Source organism: Aspergillus tubingensis, assembly GCF_013340325.1.
Source record: "Aspergillus tubingensis WU-2223L DNA, scaffold_15, whole genome shotgun sequence".
NCBI classification, from domain to species: domain Eukaryota; kingdom Fungi; phylum Ascomycota; class Eurotiomycetes; order Eurotiales; family Aspergillaceae; genus Aspergillus; species Aspergillus tubingensis.
The window spans coordinates 318,554-335,222 of record NW_023336289.1 but is presented as its reverse complement, the minus strand read 5'-3'; the positions used below and the strand labels follow the sequence as shown (position 1 = coordinate 335,222).

The following is a 16,669-nucleotide window of genomic DNA, read 5'->3' as shown; positions in this document are numbered from 1 at the left end:
CAGAATGCCGTGTCATGCAACGTTAAAGGTTAAGGAAAGAGGACAGTTTGAGAAAGAGAAATTCCGGACATCCCCATGAACCCACTAAACATACTATCGGTCAAGTGGTCGAGAAAAATTTTTTGGACTATCGGTAGGAAAAGGTTCGATCAAAGCTCATCAGCATGGTCGTCTGCCTCGGCATGGCCGTTGGTGTCCCCGTTCAATTTGTGATCAGGCGAGTCTGCATCAGGCAAGCCATCAGAGTCATCTCCGTTGCTCACGTCGAGAACCTCAAGCGCCTCGTTGGCATGCGTGTTCTCCATCAGCTCCGGTTCAGGTTCTTGGTCCGGATCCTGATCTTGGTTCGTCAGGTCGGCAAACACATCATCGAGGTTCTGGCGAGGACTGCTGTCGAAAGGATCACGGCTGTCCACATCCACTCCAGGAGGCGCGTCATTGTGGTCTCGGGTATACCGAGGAGAGCTGAAGAGGGACGTGTCTAAACCCTGATGCGGTAGTGTGGGAGAACGCGGAGGGAACGACGGCGAGTCGGCCGAAACATGAGGTAAGAACGCAGAGGAGCCTGGTGCAAACGCCGGGGTAGACTCCGTGGCAGGAAGTGAGTAGTTTGCAGAGAAAGGATACGGCGGGTTTGGAGCATCGGCCATCGGCGTCAGCGTAGGACCACTGCGGCCCGAATCCGAGTTCGAGCCGTCGCCGGACGTCTGGAGTATGGAAGGGCGGCCAGTCTGAGATTCAATTGACTTGCGCTTGGCAAAGTTGGGCTGCTTAGTGCGAAGGTGAGGAGGCAGGTCTTCAGGCCGCTCCACGCCGAGCTGAGCCATGATCTTCTGCTGCTTCGTGGGGCGGGGCTTCCGAGTGGAAAGCGACTGTTCCAGGATCGGCGGAGGCTCGGGGGCAACAGGCGCCCACTTATGGATCTCTTGTCGGAAGAAATTCGTCTCATATGCCAGGAGAACCTCCGCGCCCTCAATTTTCCGCAGGTAGAAGATCAACGTGGGAACCTCCTCCGTAGTGGTGCAAGCAGCATTGGTGAAGCTGTGGAGGAAGTCCCGGAAGGTCGTGGCTTGGTTGATAATATTATCCAGGATCTCCTCCTCGTCCGGTTGGAAAGGCAGACCAGCAATCTCAGCCTGCCATTCCAAGAGATCCTCCAACTTGGGCCGGGCAGCATCTCGAGGGATCTTCTGGCGCCAGTCGCAGATCGGGCACGTGTATTTGTCAAATTCCTTGACCTTGCCCCTTGCAATCTTCAGACACTTGCCGTGGTACCTGCACACGAAGTAAGCATTGTATCACCCTTCGAAAAAGCATCAACAAACTTACCATTCGTGACAAACCTCACACTCGATCATCATGCCAGCTTCCGAGTGTCTGCAGATGCAAAACACATCCCGTTTCCGCGACTTCCCACCACCCCACATACTTGGAGTGCTGGTACTTTCTAGCAAACCATCTGGGGTATTATCTCGCGATGCCGGTTCGACAGGCGGCCGACAGCGATCTTCCAGATCGAAGCAATATGAATTGCGCTTCTCGACATACTCCATATGTGACTTCAGGATGTGCAGCGGGGCATTCGCCTTGCCAAATAATTTTTTGCCCTTTCTCATCCAATCCTCATGACGCTTTTGCTCACGCTCAAGGTCAATCGCACCAGTGGGCCGGCTGTTTAACTCCTCCAGAGAATCCATGAGCTCCCGGACTTCCTTGTACTTGGGACGGTTGCGAAAATCCGGATCCCGGCTCCGGTCATACAGACTCTGGATCCTGCGCTGCGCTTCGCGTTGTTTGGTCAAAATTGCGTCTACAGCTGCCAGGGTATCAGGGGACACTGGGAACCGGGATGCCTGCGCAGACAAGGCCTCGAGTTGCTGGTAGTGAACGGCTTCTACGGACATCAACTCTTTGGCTTTTGCTTCCCAGGCCTCACCGTGGCGACACAGATCCTTGAAGTGGAGTAGGTGGTCGTTGGTCTCCGATAATCCTAGTTGCTCGCCGGCCTGGATAATTTCCTGACATTCCTTCAAGGTCAGGTACCGATCCCGTTTGCGACGGGCTTCCTCGTTCCATTTCATTTGCCGGAGTATGTGCTCTAGTCCCTCAACCTCGGGTATATCCACGTTGAAATTGCGCGCGGATTCCACCAGATCCTCGACTTCCTGGACCGATCGGATGTTGGGGTTCATGAGGGCAACGTTAACGTCCTGGCGGAATTTCTCGATCTCGCGGGTCTTCTCTTCCAGAGCCGCCATCTGTGGACAGTCGAACGACAGTTTATCAGCCTCTGCAAGAAGGGCGTAGATGTTTTCTACTCTGCGAACTTCACGATCACGTTCTTCCAGCTGCGCAGCTTTAGAAGTCCCCTTACGCCACGCCTTCTCGTTCTTCCTCCGGTTCTGCTGCTTCCGGGTAATGTAATTGGTTGCTTCTTCAACCCATTTATCGCAACGCTGGACGAAAGCCGCGAGATCTTGGAGACCAGGCAAATGGTATGGGATTTTCTCACCTTCATTAAGTAGGTTATGAAGGACCTTCAATTGGGGCTTCGGCTCGTCTTCCAGCATTTTGTCGAGCTTTTCTCCCCAGGCCTCCGGGATCCTGGCGCGTTCCTGGACCTTTAGTACTAAGGCCTTCAAGGCATCATCACCTATTCGATAGCGCAGTGTGTGGTCCGGGCCAGTTAACCTTTGTGTTAGCGGTTCGCCACAACAATCATACGTTTCCACGTGGGGCAGGCACACAGTCTTCCCAGTCTTATGGCATCGGAACTGCGCTAGATAAGTATAGGCCTTGCAATACTGGCACTGATAATCATCTTCGGGCAGGTCTTCCTCCTCAACCACAAACTTGAGTTGACAATTCCCAGTAGCTGCAGGGTCTTCAGAATACAGGGTGCAATTGTGCGGAGCCAGCTCCCGATGTCGGGTGGCGAACGTCGCTCGATCGCTCAATTCCCGCGCGCAGGCACGCTGGAGTGCTGGTGCTAACCACTTGGCCGTCGTGATAGATTGATCACGAGCTGCAGCTGTCAAAAGGAGCTCGTCATGGGAGAAACACGGGTGTCGACGGAAATCTTGAAGGCGCTGCACCCCCATGGCACCCCAGGGTTCCCAGTCCGCAGGCGCAAAGTTGACAGCCTCGTTAAAGTTGAAGCCATGGTTGAACCCGGCATGGTATGCCTGCGGGAAGGTGATCACGAATTGACCCGCCCGCTGATCCAGTGCATACACTCTAACACCGGCCTTTCTCAGTTGATCCGGGGGCATTAGCGTGACCAGCTGGAACAGAAGGTCGGGTTGGCCCTCAAACAGCTCCGGTACCGCCTGCCGCATGGCTTCCTCGAATGCCTCGGCATCCGCGCCGGGAATGCCGTACCAAGTCTTGGTGGCGCCAAAATGCTGGTAATTGGCTGAATATGCATAATGGTCTTCATTGTGCCAGCAGAACGTCGAAAAGCACATGCCAACATAGACCCAAGGGACAGTCATGCCGGAGATGTCAGACTTGATATGGCGGAACAGGGAGTCGCCGTGGAAAGGCATCACGTTCAGATTCCAAGGATCAACCGAGTAGGGATCCAGCGGATTCCGTTCAATGGTGGGAAAACCACTTCCATGCGTGGTTGAATGGATATCTGCACCGTACTCGACCTCGACCGTCTCCGTCAAGCTCTCCACCAGTCGCCAGAATTCGCGCTCAACATCATCCTCAGATTCACGTCGGTGAGTATTGAGCACGGGGTCGAAAGGCATCTTGGAGGCGAAGTAGCTTTTCTTGAAGTTGTTCGCTTTCTCTTGGAACTGCTTGAGCGAATATACGCCGCCCTCTTCGAAGCCAAATTCGCCGGTACCGACCAGGCACTTGGGACAATGCCAGTCATACTCAGGGACCGTGGTCAGGGGTGGATCGAGACAGGATTTGTGATACCCATGATCACAACTATCACACACTAGAATCGACGAGCGTTCCTCCGATTTGCCACATATTTCGCATTTCTGGCTCTAGTTAGCACTGAGATAATGTAACAATGAAGAATAACATACATCACCCGTCTTCCGGTGATCACTCTTGCGTTGCCGAGGTGGAGCAGGACGCAGGAGGCTCATGTGTGAGCCCGATACAGTGGGCAGGGGCGCATCTGAGCAAGAAGGGTTAGACAGCGAATACTACGTCTAGGAATATAGGCACATACCTTTCCGAAGTCGCTTGCTCCGTCGACCATTAGCATCAACTTCACCGTTTTCAGCTTGCGATGCACTTTCGTGGCTGATCGCGCGCTTCATTGGCGGACCCGCATGGCCATTGGAAGCAGCGCTTGGATTGGCCGGATGCTCAGCGATACTCTTGGGGGTGAGAGAGCCATTGTCTGCTTCCCGCTTTACGGCGGGGCCACTATTCACAGCCACGAAAGATGGTGATCGATTGACGGCAGTGAAACCACTCGAGCCAGCATTCACGGGTGTAAATCCAGAAGCAATCGGCCGAGCAGGCTCGATGGGCGGTGTGGGCTTTTCTGGAGTTGCCTCGACCTCCTTTGCCGCACTTGGAGGCGCAACTGGATTGCTCGGTACGGGCTGAGGTGTGGCTGATGGCGTGGCGCTGTCAAGTGACACAGGCTTTTTAGGCATGGGAGAATGGTTCGGGGACGGTGTATAAGGACCGCCATGTTCCAGCTCCAACTGTTGCTGAACCCCGGGCTTGGCCACACGCAAATACTCTTCGTATGGCTGAAGCCATCTTTGATACGAATTCTTGAGCGATGTGGAGAGCGAGGACATGATTTTGCCACTGTAGCCCAAGTCGCGCCCAATCTCGGCCCATTTCTTCATCTTGCAGACTTGATCAAAGCCACCACGGACCTCCACCGCCTTTTTCAGTTTGTACAGATCCAGCGGACGCTTGTCGACGCTCGGGAATCGGTTGAGGTTGGTGCCATGTTGCTTGTGAAACTTGGCCAATTGATCGAGGTAGTTCAAGTTTGCACGAGTTCCTGAGTCCGCGTCAGAACTGGGCTGCGGAGCTCCACCGGCAGCTTGTTTGGCTGAGCGCGGGGGCATACCTCCTTCAACCGAGTTGAGCTCCTGCCGACGGGTTTTGAAATGGAATCGCTAGAAGAACGCGTTGGTCAGCCCTATTTAGCCCCCACAGGATATCCCAGACTGGAGTCACTGCAGCTCTTTGTTTGCTCCACACCAAGCAAACAAGATCACAGGAACACTCGCATACCTCTGTATCTATAGCAAACGTTGGTTGCCAGTTCTCAGGCGGAATGATCCGGCAAATTCCATATTTCTTCCCCTCCGGCGCGATCTTGCGGATGTATGCCTCGGGATCCTTGAACTCCTCCTCTGTCGGCCGGAAGGTGGGTGCCTCTTGTAATCCATGGGGGCGCACTCGTGTACTCGGTTCGCGAGGGGCATTGGATTGTCCACGGCGCTCGACGGTGGACAAGTCGAGGGGTTCGGACCTGCGAGCGCTCAAGGGAACATTGTGAGAATGCGATGGGTGAGTGCTGGCCGATCGAGTCGGTTGGCGACTCGTTGAAGGCTGCAGGCCTGTAGAGGCGCCTCCAGCAGAGGCCGGAGCCACCATTTCTGAGGGGCGACAATGGTATCGAGGCGAGAGAGAATTTGCGCGTGGTTTACCGCGGACGGAAGGGGGCCAGCATCCGATGCGAAAAACACATGGAGGGAGGGCCAGATCAACTGAGAGAGATGGAGTTTAGTGTCGAGAACCGAGGATAGAACACCTGGTGAGGTTGGATGAAGGAAGAAGAAAGTAGGGCCGAAGGATGGACGCAGAGGGGGAGGGATGGGGAGATAGCGAGGGAAGTGAAATTGATGATGATAGAGAGTAAAAGGGCAGCCAGCCAGCAGATGGACTGTCAAAGGGCAGGCCGAGATGAACCCGGGAGGGCTAGTGTGGAGAATCTCGGAACAGGAACAAGGATTGGAAGAGTAACGTGCTCACCCAAGGTAAAGAAAAAGCCGGTCAGCAGACAGAGAGAGTGGGAGGGAAGAAAGAAGAGAGGGATGAGAAAGAGAAGGGGATCGGGGGGAGGATCAGAATCCCGTAGCAGGGGTGTTTTCCGTAGGGTAGGGAAAGTAGTAGTAGGGGAAGTAGGAGGTTTAGTTTAGAAAATGGGGGTTGAGATTTAGCAGTCGTGACGATTGGAGGAATTGACCGTAGCCGGAAGTAGTCCTAGCTAGTAAGGTAGTTCGCAGGGAAAGCCACTTGGGCCAAACCAGGTCGTAGTAGTAGTAGTAGTAGTTTAGTTAGTAGTTGATGGGGCACAGCTTGGGCTTTTTAGCTGACTAAAAAGACAATCATGGATGAAAACTGATCGTCTAGATAGTAAGTCAGTCTAGTCTGGTAATCGAGATGTAAGTAAGTAGATAGATAGGAAGGTGTTGTTCCTATCCACAACTTTCCCCCGTCCCGTCAGACCTGAACTGGAGAAAGAGAACCACCAACCCCAAGTGGATCGGCAACTGAAGAAAAACAATCAGATGCCGAATTCGTCTAGAGTAAAAAAAAGAAGGAATGGATGGAACGGGAGATCGAGAAAATATGCTAAGGGGAAGAAGGGTGTGCAGAAAAAAAGGGAAAAATAGGAGAGGGAAAATAAAAAAGGATAAATCGAGACGAATGGAAGGGGAGAAAAAGCAAATGGGTGAAGAAAAAAGAAAACGTACTTCACAGTAAGAAAGTCAGAAGCAGCAAGTCAAGCCAAGTCCATCCGTCAAGAGAGAGACAGCGAGAAATGGAAATCGTCCTCTCGATCCATGATTTGCATATGGATATTCTGGCCTAAGGCAGTAAAGACAGGGTAGCGAATACAACAAAAGCGGTAATCAGACATTCCCAAATAGGATAGGCGCTGTTACCCGTATAGTCGTATGGAAACGGGAAAGATACCAGCTGGACTTCATTCCATCCACTTCTTGCCCGCAAACGGTGATGTAACGACTTTCGACGACCTCGGAAGAAGGGAAACTTTCCTGCCTTTCCACTTTTCCAATATCCCCAAACTCAATACCCATCTTTTCTCTCTTAGATTAACACAACCTTTCCTAGCTAGCACCTACCTTATTATTACTTCTACCTTTGTACTATACATTTTACTGGTAATACTCTATATAAACAGCTTATGGTTATATTCCAGAGAGGAAGATCAAAAAGTAATATAATACTGCTTATTCCTAATGGCACATTTGTGTTTGATTTTCGCTATTGACTACTTAGTCTGTATAAAGCTCCTACTTACATACAAGTGAAGCTCAGCTCCACCGTCCTGTTCTACTGCAGGAGATGGAAGTTTCGATTAGAAACAACAGAGAAAAAGAAAATAAAAAGGGCTGGACAAAAGGAAACATTGCATGGCATATTCAATCAGAGAGAAAAAGAAACACGATAATACTATTAAGTAAGATTATTTAATTGCGCACGCCATCGGGGTTTGAAGGTCCAAGAAAAGTCCCTTCGGATGGAAAAACCCCAAGGGTAAGACAGAGAAGGTATAGATAGGTATGGGTATGGTTATGGGTATGGGTATGGGGCGGTAAATTCATGACCACATCATCCTTGATCTTACAGGGGAAATTGAACGAACGAACGGAGTCGGCCGGGTTGCTTAGCTCAACCATATCAGGCTTTATCCTCACGTCGTGGCATATCTTGCCCACAACAAACGACCCCGTCCCATTTACATTGGCATTAGCAAAAGTCTATCAAGATGGGCAGATGGCAATAAGAGCATCCGGAGAAATCGCTGAGACTCTACGGAGTAGCCGACGAGTCTCTGATCTCCGCATGGGATGTTGGGAGGGTTCTAAAGGAGGGAGGCAGGTATGATACGCATTCCTGAGTGTGACACGTCAACCATGGTCCGGAACCGACCACAAAATATCTCAAATCAGAGGGGTATAAGGGCACACAGACCAAACACAATGAGAATAATATTGTAGTGTACCATAATACCAATCCATGGGAAACTCCACCGGGCAGGCCGTCTCCCTACAATTATCCCTTGGGCTGGTAATAGCATCTGGCTAGGGAATAATGGCTACCATCGTCCTCACTAGCCTAGTCTAGGGAAATCATGCAATGCTCACTTCCCTAGCCCCGATCATGCCCAGTTCAGATCACATGCGCCCACCAGCTTACGGGTCGAGCTTTTCCGGACTTCGGGGACCCAGTCTGTACGGTCCGCAGGAATGCGGGTGAAAATGGGATAGTCTGTCTGTCTGGGCTGGGTGGGATGGGGAGGAACACCCCTCTCTCCCCGAGGCTATCGATGGCTATCCCTTGTGCTTCCTCGTCTTCGCCCGGAGTATGCATTCATATTGTTGTGGCTCATAGTGCCGAGCAGATGTCAAGCACGATTGTCAATCAGCTGCAGCGTCGTCTGCAGTACTTCTGTCAGGCTGTAGTGCCACAGCACTTTGCACCCGGCTAATTAGACGTTCGATGATCCCATCTGGTAGAAATTCTAGATCCGCTAGGTTTTCTTTTTTCTTGGCTCTCTTTTGTTCCTTTTCCGCGTCGTCTCCTTTGTCCGCTTTGCTCCGTACTGATCCCTGGCAAGTGTCATGCAATTTCCAAATGGGGTTGTTAATGGGGACATGGCAACCCCTTCATTGCCGGTCATCATTGCCATGAGTGGTTGAGCTTCACTCGACCGCTGTCCAGACTAAGTAGATCGAGCTTTATCACTGCATCAACAGGCGAGCAAGATGGTGTTGACAGATTGACAACAGTAGCCATGAAGAGCAAGCACATGGCTCAGAAAATCCCCTGCAGGTCATCGGGCGCAGCAAGCAAAAGAAAAGAGTACATACATACTCCGTAGATGCTACCGCGCATTTGAGAAAGTCGAGTCCCGAGCAGCGCTCAGTATTCTGGAATGTCATGTGACTAGGGGTATTCCTGCTGGAGCAACAGCTGATCGATCGACCAAATCCGCGTAGATCTTGAACGCCAAACTGATCTAGATCGCAAGCATTTCCATCCGCGCAGTTCTTGCAGAAACGCCTCTTTTCATCAATATCTTCTTGACTCAGATGGTATGCGTCACTAGCCCATACTGTACCGAACTCGATCATCTCGATAACTAGTGAACGAGCCTTGTTTATCTGCTGCAATGGACGATGCAGAGGTTGATCATACTAAACCAATCCCGGCCTACTACTGCTGTTATCTGCTGCGTTCAACCAAACAGCGCACTTCCCTGTATATTGGCTCCACTCCGCATCCTGCCAGGCGACTTGCGCAGCACAATGGAGATTCCAAAGGCGGTGCTCGCAAAACAGCCAAGGACGATAAAAGACCGTGGGAAATGGTCTTGCTTGTCGAGGGCTTTACGAGTCGCGTGGCTGCGTTGCAATTCGAGTAAGCAGCTATGAACACACCATCGCACTCTTGTTACACTGCAGATCTAATAGCATTGTAGGTGGGCGTGGCAGAACCCAAAGATGTCTTCGCAGCACCCGGCGAATCGCCACCAGATCGACTTAGAAACTGGCGAAGCAGCAGGCACCTCAGGGGTTCAGCCCAGTACCGAAACCGGCAAGGCTAAGCATCGAGGTCGTGGTTCCCGGAGATCCTTGAAGGCCCATTTAGAAGATTTGCATCTTTTCTTACGTTCGACCTATTTTTCGAAATGGCCGCTAAGATTACGATTCTTCAACAGAGACGTCTACCAGCTGTGGATGACATGGTGCGACCGCGTTGATGCCTTGCTTCCCGATCATGTCCGGACCATTCTGGATGGGGACTGTCCTGAGGACCATCTGTCATGGACCGACGAGCCGAGAGTCCGAAGTGTTGAACATATCAAGGTCGACTACAGCCATATCTATGACTACGTAGAGAAGTCCCATTTCTTGCTGGATGATCCCAGCGATTTGCGTTGCAAAATATGCCATGAAAAGGTTGTTCCCAGTGAAGAACTAGCTGTAGTTTGCCCCCGGGCAAGCTGCTACTGCATCAGCCATCTATTATGTCTGTCAGCCAGATTTCTGGAGCACGCCGAGGAGCCCGAGCAGCTCGTTCCGATTGATGGAAAATGTCCTCTATGTAATCAGGTCATCCAATGGTCGACAATGATGCAGGAACTGAGCCTCAGAATTCGAGGACCAAGTGAGTCACGTGCCATTTTGCGAAAGGCAAAACGAGGCCGTGCAAAGGCGCCTGATCCTATCCATGAAACAAGCGCCGTTGATAGAGTAGCCAGCGCGTTCGAAAACCTAGGAAGCCGAGCCGCATGCGTCGAGAGTGCGTCAGTTGGCGTCAGCGACGGTCTTGACGTGGACCATCATGACGACGCTAGTTTGGATGAAAATTGGACGGAGTCGTTAGATCTGGATCCGAATTTCGATGAACTCTTGGACCGCCCAAAGGACCATAAGATGGAGTCGTCTAGGGTGGAGATCATCATAGACGACAGTGACTGCGAAGAGATGGAGGAGCTGGGATGAATCTCATATTTGCTTCGCAGTGTTTCTCGCTATTCCTCCTTGGGAGGAAGTTAAGCTGCAATTGACACGAATCGCTTCAATGGCCCAATGGCGTCCAAGCGAGCTATGCAGTCCACCACGCTCTTCTCGATGTCCACCGAAACAGCTTCAAATGACCTGCCAGCATCGATCACGCGAATGTCACCGCTGCGTTGGACACGGAAGATGGTTTGGAACAGTTCCCGCACCCGGGTTTGCATAGTCTTATTCTCATAGCGTTCGGCACCGAAGCCACCGCGCTTGGCCGCTTCGTCCGGAGCGATACTCAGGAAAACGCACAGGTCAGGCTGGGGCAGCCCGATCTCCGGGGTCCAAGCCCACTCCAGGGACAAGGTGGGATTGGCCTTGGCGGCCGAGTACACGGCACCTGAATAGGAGTAGCGGTCCACGATGACAGTAATGCCCGCTGCTATATCCTCCTCAATAGCCTGAGCAATTTCCCAGCGATTGGCAGAGAAGAGGAGATGGATGGAATGGTCGCCCAACTGTGACTGGCCACGTAGATAGCTATCGATGAGCTTTCCAATGGGAGTGGTCCGGTCTGCAGAAGTGTGGATTAGAGCGGTGCTCACGAGGACAACTAAAACAGGAAGGGGAGCTACCTGGGAAGCGAATGTACTTGACCGAATGGCCTAGTTCTTGTAGTTTCTGGTGTAGAGATTCGCACTGACTGGACTTGCCCGCGCGGTCCAGCCCCTCAACCACAATGAGAGCCCCGCGTCGCGCGGGAGGAGCTTGTGCAGCCATGTTGTGCAGTGTGCAGGGGGGTCAATTGACAACCGGAGAGTTTCACAGAGTGAAAATGAGAATGAAGAGCCTCAAGGAAACTCAATTTTCTATCCGTAATTCACCACGAGCAGAGGTGTGCCATGAAAGAGAGATGAAAGTGGCTTGACGCGCGGGTCGCGACGAGCTGGAGGGGATCTTGCCCGTTTGGGAATGGCGTCCATCGTGACTCTATCTGCTCCATTCTGGGATTGTCAATTGGCGATACATCTTCTGTCTGTAATGTAATCCAGAACAGCAATATTTCTCGTTTACAATACATTCAATACTAGGCACATTCTTCATCGACCGTTTTGAAAATTTCGAGATAGTCCTAACCAGACATTGGGAAATACATCCAATACTATCGAACCCACCATCTATATCGATACAACTACTAGTGGGGAAGCACATTTTCATCGGCACGCGCCGCGCTCATCTTCTCCAACAACGGCCGGATTCTCTCTCTCCTCTCTCCACCATCCCCATCCCTTCGTCAAACCTCCACTCCTCAGGGTCGCCATGGGCTCAGAGTCTTCCCCACAACCATCGAATGAGATGCTCTCCTTCAATGCTACGGCCTCCGTCCTGACTCCCCGACTGGGAAGACTGGCCTTTGCCGGCAGAAAACCCATCTCCACCCCACACTACATCCCTCTGGCCTCCCGAGGCGTCGTTCCGCATATTGCCCATGATGTGCTGCGTGATCACACAGACATCGGCAGTCTATATGTCGGTCTCGAAGATTGTATGCCCTTCTCCTCTTGTTCGGAGGTCGAATCCGCGCTGACACGAATGCCCATCGGGGCCCAGATCAGTCGTAGAAAGACAAAGCCAAAAACATCCGCCTCCGGTCTATACCATTCCCACCGCACACGATGAATCGGCCCTGCGCAAATTCGTCGCTCTCCCCGATGATCTCCTCTTGATCATGGGCGCACGTCGGGAGCCCCCGATCAAATGCCCTCCGGCCAATACCCCCAACTCCGTCGCCATCTACACCTCCGTTGGGTTCAGACAGCTCGAAGCTACCCAGTACGTCGACGCCGTGCAGAAGCTCAACCCGGACATCGTCATCGGACTGGCAGATCTCGTGCTGGGACACACCCCTGGCAACAAGAGACGCGGCAAGATGGTTGATCGCACCCACGCCTTCACTACACATGCCACAGGACTACTCTACGGCAGCACAGTGCCGGAGAACACCCGATCCAAGTCAGCCTACTTCGCTCCTGTCCTCCCTCTCGAGAACGCCCAGCAGTCAATCTACATGGACGACCTCGAGACCGAGCTCCGACCCTTCATCTCCGGCCTGGCCCTCTACGAATCGGCATCCCTATCAGCCATCTCCGAACCGCTCGGAGACCTCCCCCGCCTCCTCTACAGCGCACCAGCAACTCCACACGACATCCTCCGCGATGTTTCCCTCGGAGCAGATCTCCTCACCATCCCCTTCATGGGCGTCTGCTCTGACGCCGGCATCGCCCTGGACTTCACCTTCCCATCACCCAACACCCCCACGACCATCACCCAACCCCATGACCTCGCCTTCGACCTCTGGTCCCCATCCCACACAATCGACACCTCCGCACTCTCCAAATCCTGCGAATGCTACACCTGCCGCAACCACCACCGTGCATACATCCACCACCTCCTAACCGCCAAGGAAATGCTCGCCTGGACCCTCCTCCAAATCCACAACCACCACGTAATGGATACCTTCTTCGCCGCCATCCGCGAAAGCATCTCCCGGGGTACCTTCGAAGCCGACATCCAGACCTTCCAACGGACCTACGTCTCCGAATTACCCAAACCTACCGGCCAAGGTCCACGGTATGTTTTACACCACACCCTATCTATCCCTCCAATTCCTCATAACCACATCCGCAATAACTAACAATAGACTGATATCTTATAGTCTCCGCGGCTACCAACTCCCCGCCTCCGGCCCCAATCAACCGCGCCGTAATGCCCGCGCATACGGTAAGCTCGACGACGCAGTGGAAAAGTTCGCCGAGTCGCAGTCTTCTCTCGCGACGCCGGATACAGGCGCCGAGGGACTCGAGGAGCATGGATTCGGGATGAAGGAGGTGTCGTAGTTTGTTTTGATTCATTCATAGATGTCTAAGATGCATGGATGCATTTTACAAATAGATAGTTATGACATAGCATAGCGTGGATTCGTGGATGGATGATTATATATAGTAAACGAAGAATTTATCCTAAAGATTACTGGATTTGTAATATTTGGTTGAAAGGTATGAAATTGCAGATTCTATTTTTCATTTCAACTCATAATGTGATGCAAATACATACATACATACACACGCCCTCTTCCGTCATTCATTCCCTCTTCCATAATCGAATTAGATTTGTTGAAAATAAGACAAGATTCAATTATCAAATGAAACAGACCCCTCACCATTTGTATAGTAGTAGTACTGTACTTTACTTACTGTGGAAATCCAAATGAACCAAAGCCATCATCACCACACACACCACGCACCACCCAGACCAAGCCAGCGGCCAGAAGTAGTCCATAGTTTAGGTTAATACATCCATCATATCAAATAAATCACTGGGAATTTGCCAACTCGCGCCACATCCACTTCTTCTCATCTTCCTCTTCCTCCGAGCCAGCTTCTGTGCCGGCGCCGAACTCTTGTCCCACGACACAGACAAGCCAGACGTCGTTCTTGGTCTCGTCCAGGAAGCGCTCCGTCGCCGAGTTCTTGGGGTAGATGCGACGCCATTCATCCCAGATGCGATAGGCTTCGTCTCCCCAGGCGCGGAAACTGACTTCCTCGATGATGGTGGGGGTGACGATCTCCTTGCCGCGGAAGACACCCCAGGTGACGGCGTTGACGTTGGCTGGGTTGATGTCGATCGGGTCCGGGTCGTCGGGGTTGGGGCCGGGGAGGGAGGATTCGAAGTCACCCTTGACGTTGGTGGCGAACCAGGCGAGCTTCTCGTGGCCGTGTTTCTGGAGGAGGGGCTTGAGGACATTGAGGTAGTCTTTGCTGGGGCAGAAGAATTCCACGAAGGGCTTCTGGAAGACAAATCCCTCTCCCGGTGGACCCCAGCCGAAGACAGGGTCGTCGCTGCGGACGCCGTTAAGGGCGGGTTGCGAGGCCAGAGTCCACCAGCCTTTCTTGTCGATTAGAGTTAGAAGCTCGGGTTGGATCACGGCTGTCTCGGCGTTAAGGCCATTGCTGTCCTCTTCGGCGCCTCCTTCGGACCAGGGGACCATGTGGAGCTCACCGGAGACGTGGCGGCGGAATAGGGTGCTAATGTCTTCGCGGGTGACCGGGTAGCCCCAGATGCGCCGGGCAGTGGCAGCGGAGACGTGCAGCGAGGGACCGTAACCATCGATCTCACCGAAAGCGGGCGAGCGTGCATCACCCCAACGTCCGTTGGGGAAGTCATCCCATGTGGCTTCTCTGCCGAGGGCACCGAGACCTTCGGAGATCTGGAGGGTTGTGCTGCGGTCGGGCGGCATGGCGGGAAGGCCGGCGCTTAAGGCGGAGGCCTCATGTGTTATGGAGTCTTTCGAAGAGGGTTCGGAGATCTGTACCTTGTCGACGATGACACGGTTGTGAGGGATGGAGCTGACGGATGAGCGGCGGCTGGCCAGTGTGCGGATGGGGGCACCGTTCGGGGCGATGTACGACGACGAATCCATAGCAGACAAGTTACCTCCATCGACCAAGGCATCGGAGTCATCGATCTCTGTGTAGGGGGGAATGAGTTCGCAGCGCTCGAGAATGAAAGACACCGTCTTCTCCAGGTTCAAGGTGTAGAAGTGGAATCCGCGGAGACCAGGAGAGACCAGATCGCGGATGCCATACACAAGATCAGTGATGATGTCGACACCAATCCGCTTCACAGCATCGTCATCATGCTTCACCTCCTCCAGCTTGGACAGGACTTGCGGGGGGATCTTGACATGACTGAGCTTCGTGACTCTCGTCAGAATCTTGTAACTGTGGATGGGCATCAGACCAGGGACGATGGGGATGGTCTTGAAGACGCCAGATTCATGGTTCCGTAGCATCGTCTCAAACTTGGTGTATGCCTCCAGATCGTAGGTCAACTGAGTCATGATGAAGTCCGCACCGGCCTGCGTCTTCTCGATCAAGTAGGGCAAGTCCCTGGCCGGATCCTGAACATCCTGGAAGTTATCGGCGGGATGACCCTCGGGGTACGCCGCCACACCAATGCAGAAATAGTCGCCATACTGCTTGCGAATGTAGCGCACCAAGTCGACGGCAAATGTAAAGTCCTTGTTGCTGTCATCCTCGCCGTGCATGTTGTATTCTTCGCTCCGGGGCGGGTCACCACGCAAGGCCAGGATGTTTCTGATTCCAAGCACCTTGGCTTCTTCCAGGGCCTCGTCGACCAAGGCGCGACTCATATTCGTGCAGGTAAGGTGTAGACATGTCGTCAACTGCAGTTGGCGCTGACAGATCTCCGCCAGCTCCAGCGATCTCGCGGCGGTGCTTCCTCCAGCGCCCCAAGTGACCGTCACGAACAACGGGCGCAAAGCCTGGGCCATACGCTCCAACCGGGCTTGTAGATTGGCGAAACCCTAGATAGACGGCAAGCATCTTGTTAGCGACCGATATATAATAATGCTAGATTTGAGTCACTCCAGTGCGGGGAGTTGTAGGAGGGTTGCCCCACCATCTTTGTCTTGGGAGGGAAGAACTCCAAAGAAAAGTAATTGGCGTCTGGCGGCAAAGCCGCAATCTTGTCCGTGATCTTCTCCATGATGAGCGCAGTCTCAGCAGCCGAAACAGCGACACGATGGCGGACGGAGGAGAGGGAGTGGAAGGCGAAGAAAGAAGAAGGCGTGAAGGACGGAGGTGGGGAAGAACAAGACTTCCTCCCTCCGATGGAGCCTCCGGAAAAGGCACCATGACGAACTGCCGACCCCATCGCTGCCAGCATCATTTCTTGTCATGAACTGGGCCCAATTATTATCATCCCGGCCGATCGGTGGAACGTCCTGCTACTAGAGGCCTGGACAATCATGTCGCCGATCGGAGAGTGAATATTTGGTGCTCAGTATGGCCCGGTTCCTCTCTTCATTTGCACTGTATCGTTCACGTCTAAAATGTTCGGGTAGTTCTTGTCCATGACTGACATTATCCCATCGGCCTGCTCGATGACTTCCCAGGCTTGTAAAAAAAAAGAGGACCCCAGGGACTGGGTAATTGCAGGTCCTGGACGAACAATTGCATGTAAACCCTGGTCATAAATTCGGTCAACTGTTCCCCCCTTGTTCTTGCGTATACTTTATCTCTCCTCTTTGCAAACACAGCAAACATCAACTCATCATTATCTCCGATGGCCTCGCGATATCGGCTTCACAACCACCC

At 52.8% G+C, this 16,669-nt stretch overlaps 5 protein-coding genes across 5 annotated transcripts; 2 read left to right on the top strand and 3 right to left on the bottom strand.

The window, feature by feature from the left end:
• Positions 1-149: 149 nt before the first annotated feature.
• Positions 150-5,598, bottom strand: AtWU_10947 (putative PHD transcription factor (Rum1); the record flags this gene model as incomplete). Its single annotated transcript, XM_035506049.1, has 5 exons — positions 150-1,275; positions 1,330-4,001; positions 4,050-4,144; positions 4,199-5,114; positions 5,233-5,598. 5 exons carry the CDS (start codon positions 5,596-5,598, stop codon positions 150-152), a joined length of 5,175 nt encoding a protein of 1,724 aa, XP_035361942.1.
• A 3,550-nt stretch (positions 5,599-9,148) lies between these two features.
• AtWU_10946 (structure-specific endonuclease subunit SLX1) lies at positions 9,149-10,484 on the top strand (the record flags this gene model as incomplete). Its single annotated transcript, XM_035506048.1, has 2 exons — positions 9,149-9,396; positions 9,458-10,484. The coding sequence occupies 2 exons, from the start codon at positions 9,149-9,151 to the stop codon at positions 10,482-10,484; spliced, it is 1,275 nt and encodes a 424-aa protein (XP_035361941.1).
• A 50-nt stretch (positions 10,485-10,534) lies between these two features.
• AtWU_10945 (bifunctional thymidylate/uridylate kinase) lies at positions 10,535-11,270 on the bottom strand (the record flags this gene model as incomplete). Its single annotated transcript, XM_035506047.1, has 2 exons — positions 10,535-11,064; positions 11,126-11,270. 2 exons carry the CDS (start codon positions 11,268-11,270, stop codon positions 10,535-10,537), a joined length of 675 nt encoding a protein of 224 aa, XP_035361940.1.
• A 540-nt stretch (positions 11,271-11,810) lies between these two features.
• AtWU_10944 (tRNA-ribosyltransferase family protein) lies at positions 11,811-13,387 on the top strand (the record flags this gene model as incomplete). Its single annotated transcript, XM_035506046.1, has 3 exons — positions 11,811-12,036; positions 12,107-13,121; positions 13,207-13,387. The coding sequence occupies 3 exons, from the start codon at positions 11,811-11,813 to the stop codon at positions 13,385-13,387; spliced, it is 1,422 nt and encodes a 473-aa protein (XP_035361939.1).
• Positions 13,388-13,863: 476 nt separating this feature from the next.
• On the bottom strand, positions 13,864-16,241 carry AtWU_10943 (methylenetetrahydrofolate reductase (NAD(P)H) MET12; the record flags this gene model as incomplete). Its single annotated transcript, XM_035506045.1, has 2 exons — positions 13,864-15,876; positions 15,972-16,241. The coding sequence occupies 2 exons, from the start codon at positions 16,239-16,241 to the stop codon at positions 13,864-13,866; spliced, it is 2,283 nt and encodes a 760-aa protein (XP_035361938.1).
• Positions 16,242-16,669: the final 428 nt, after the last annotated feature.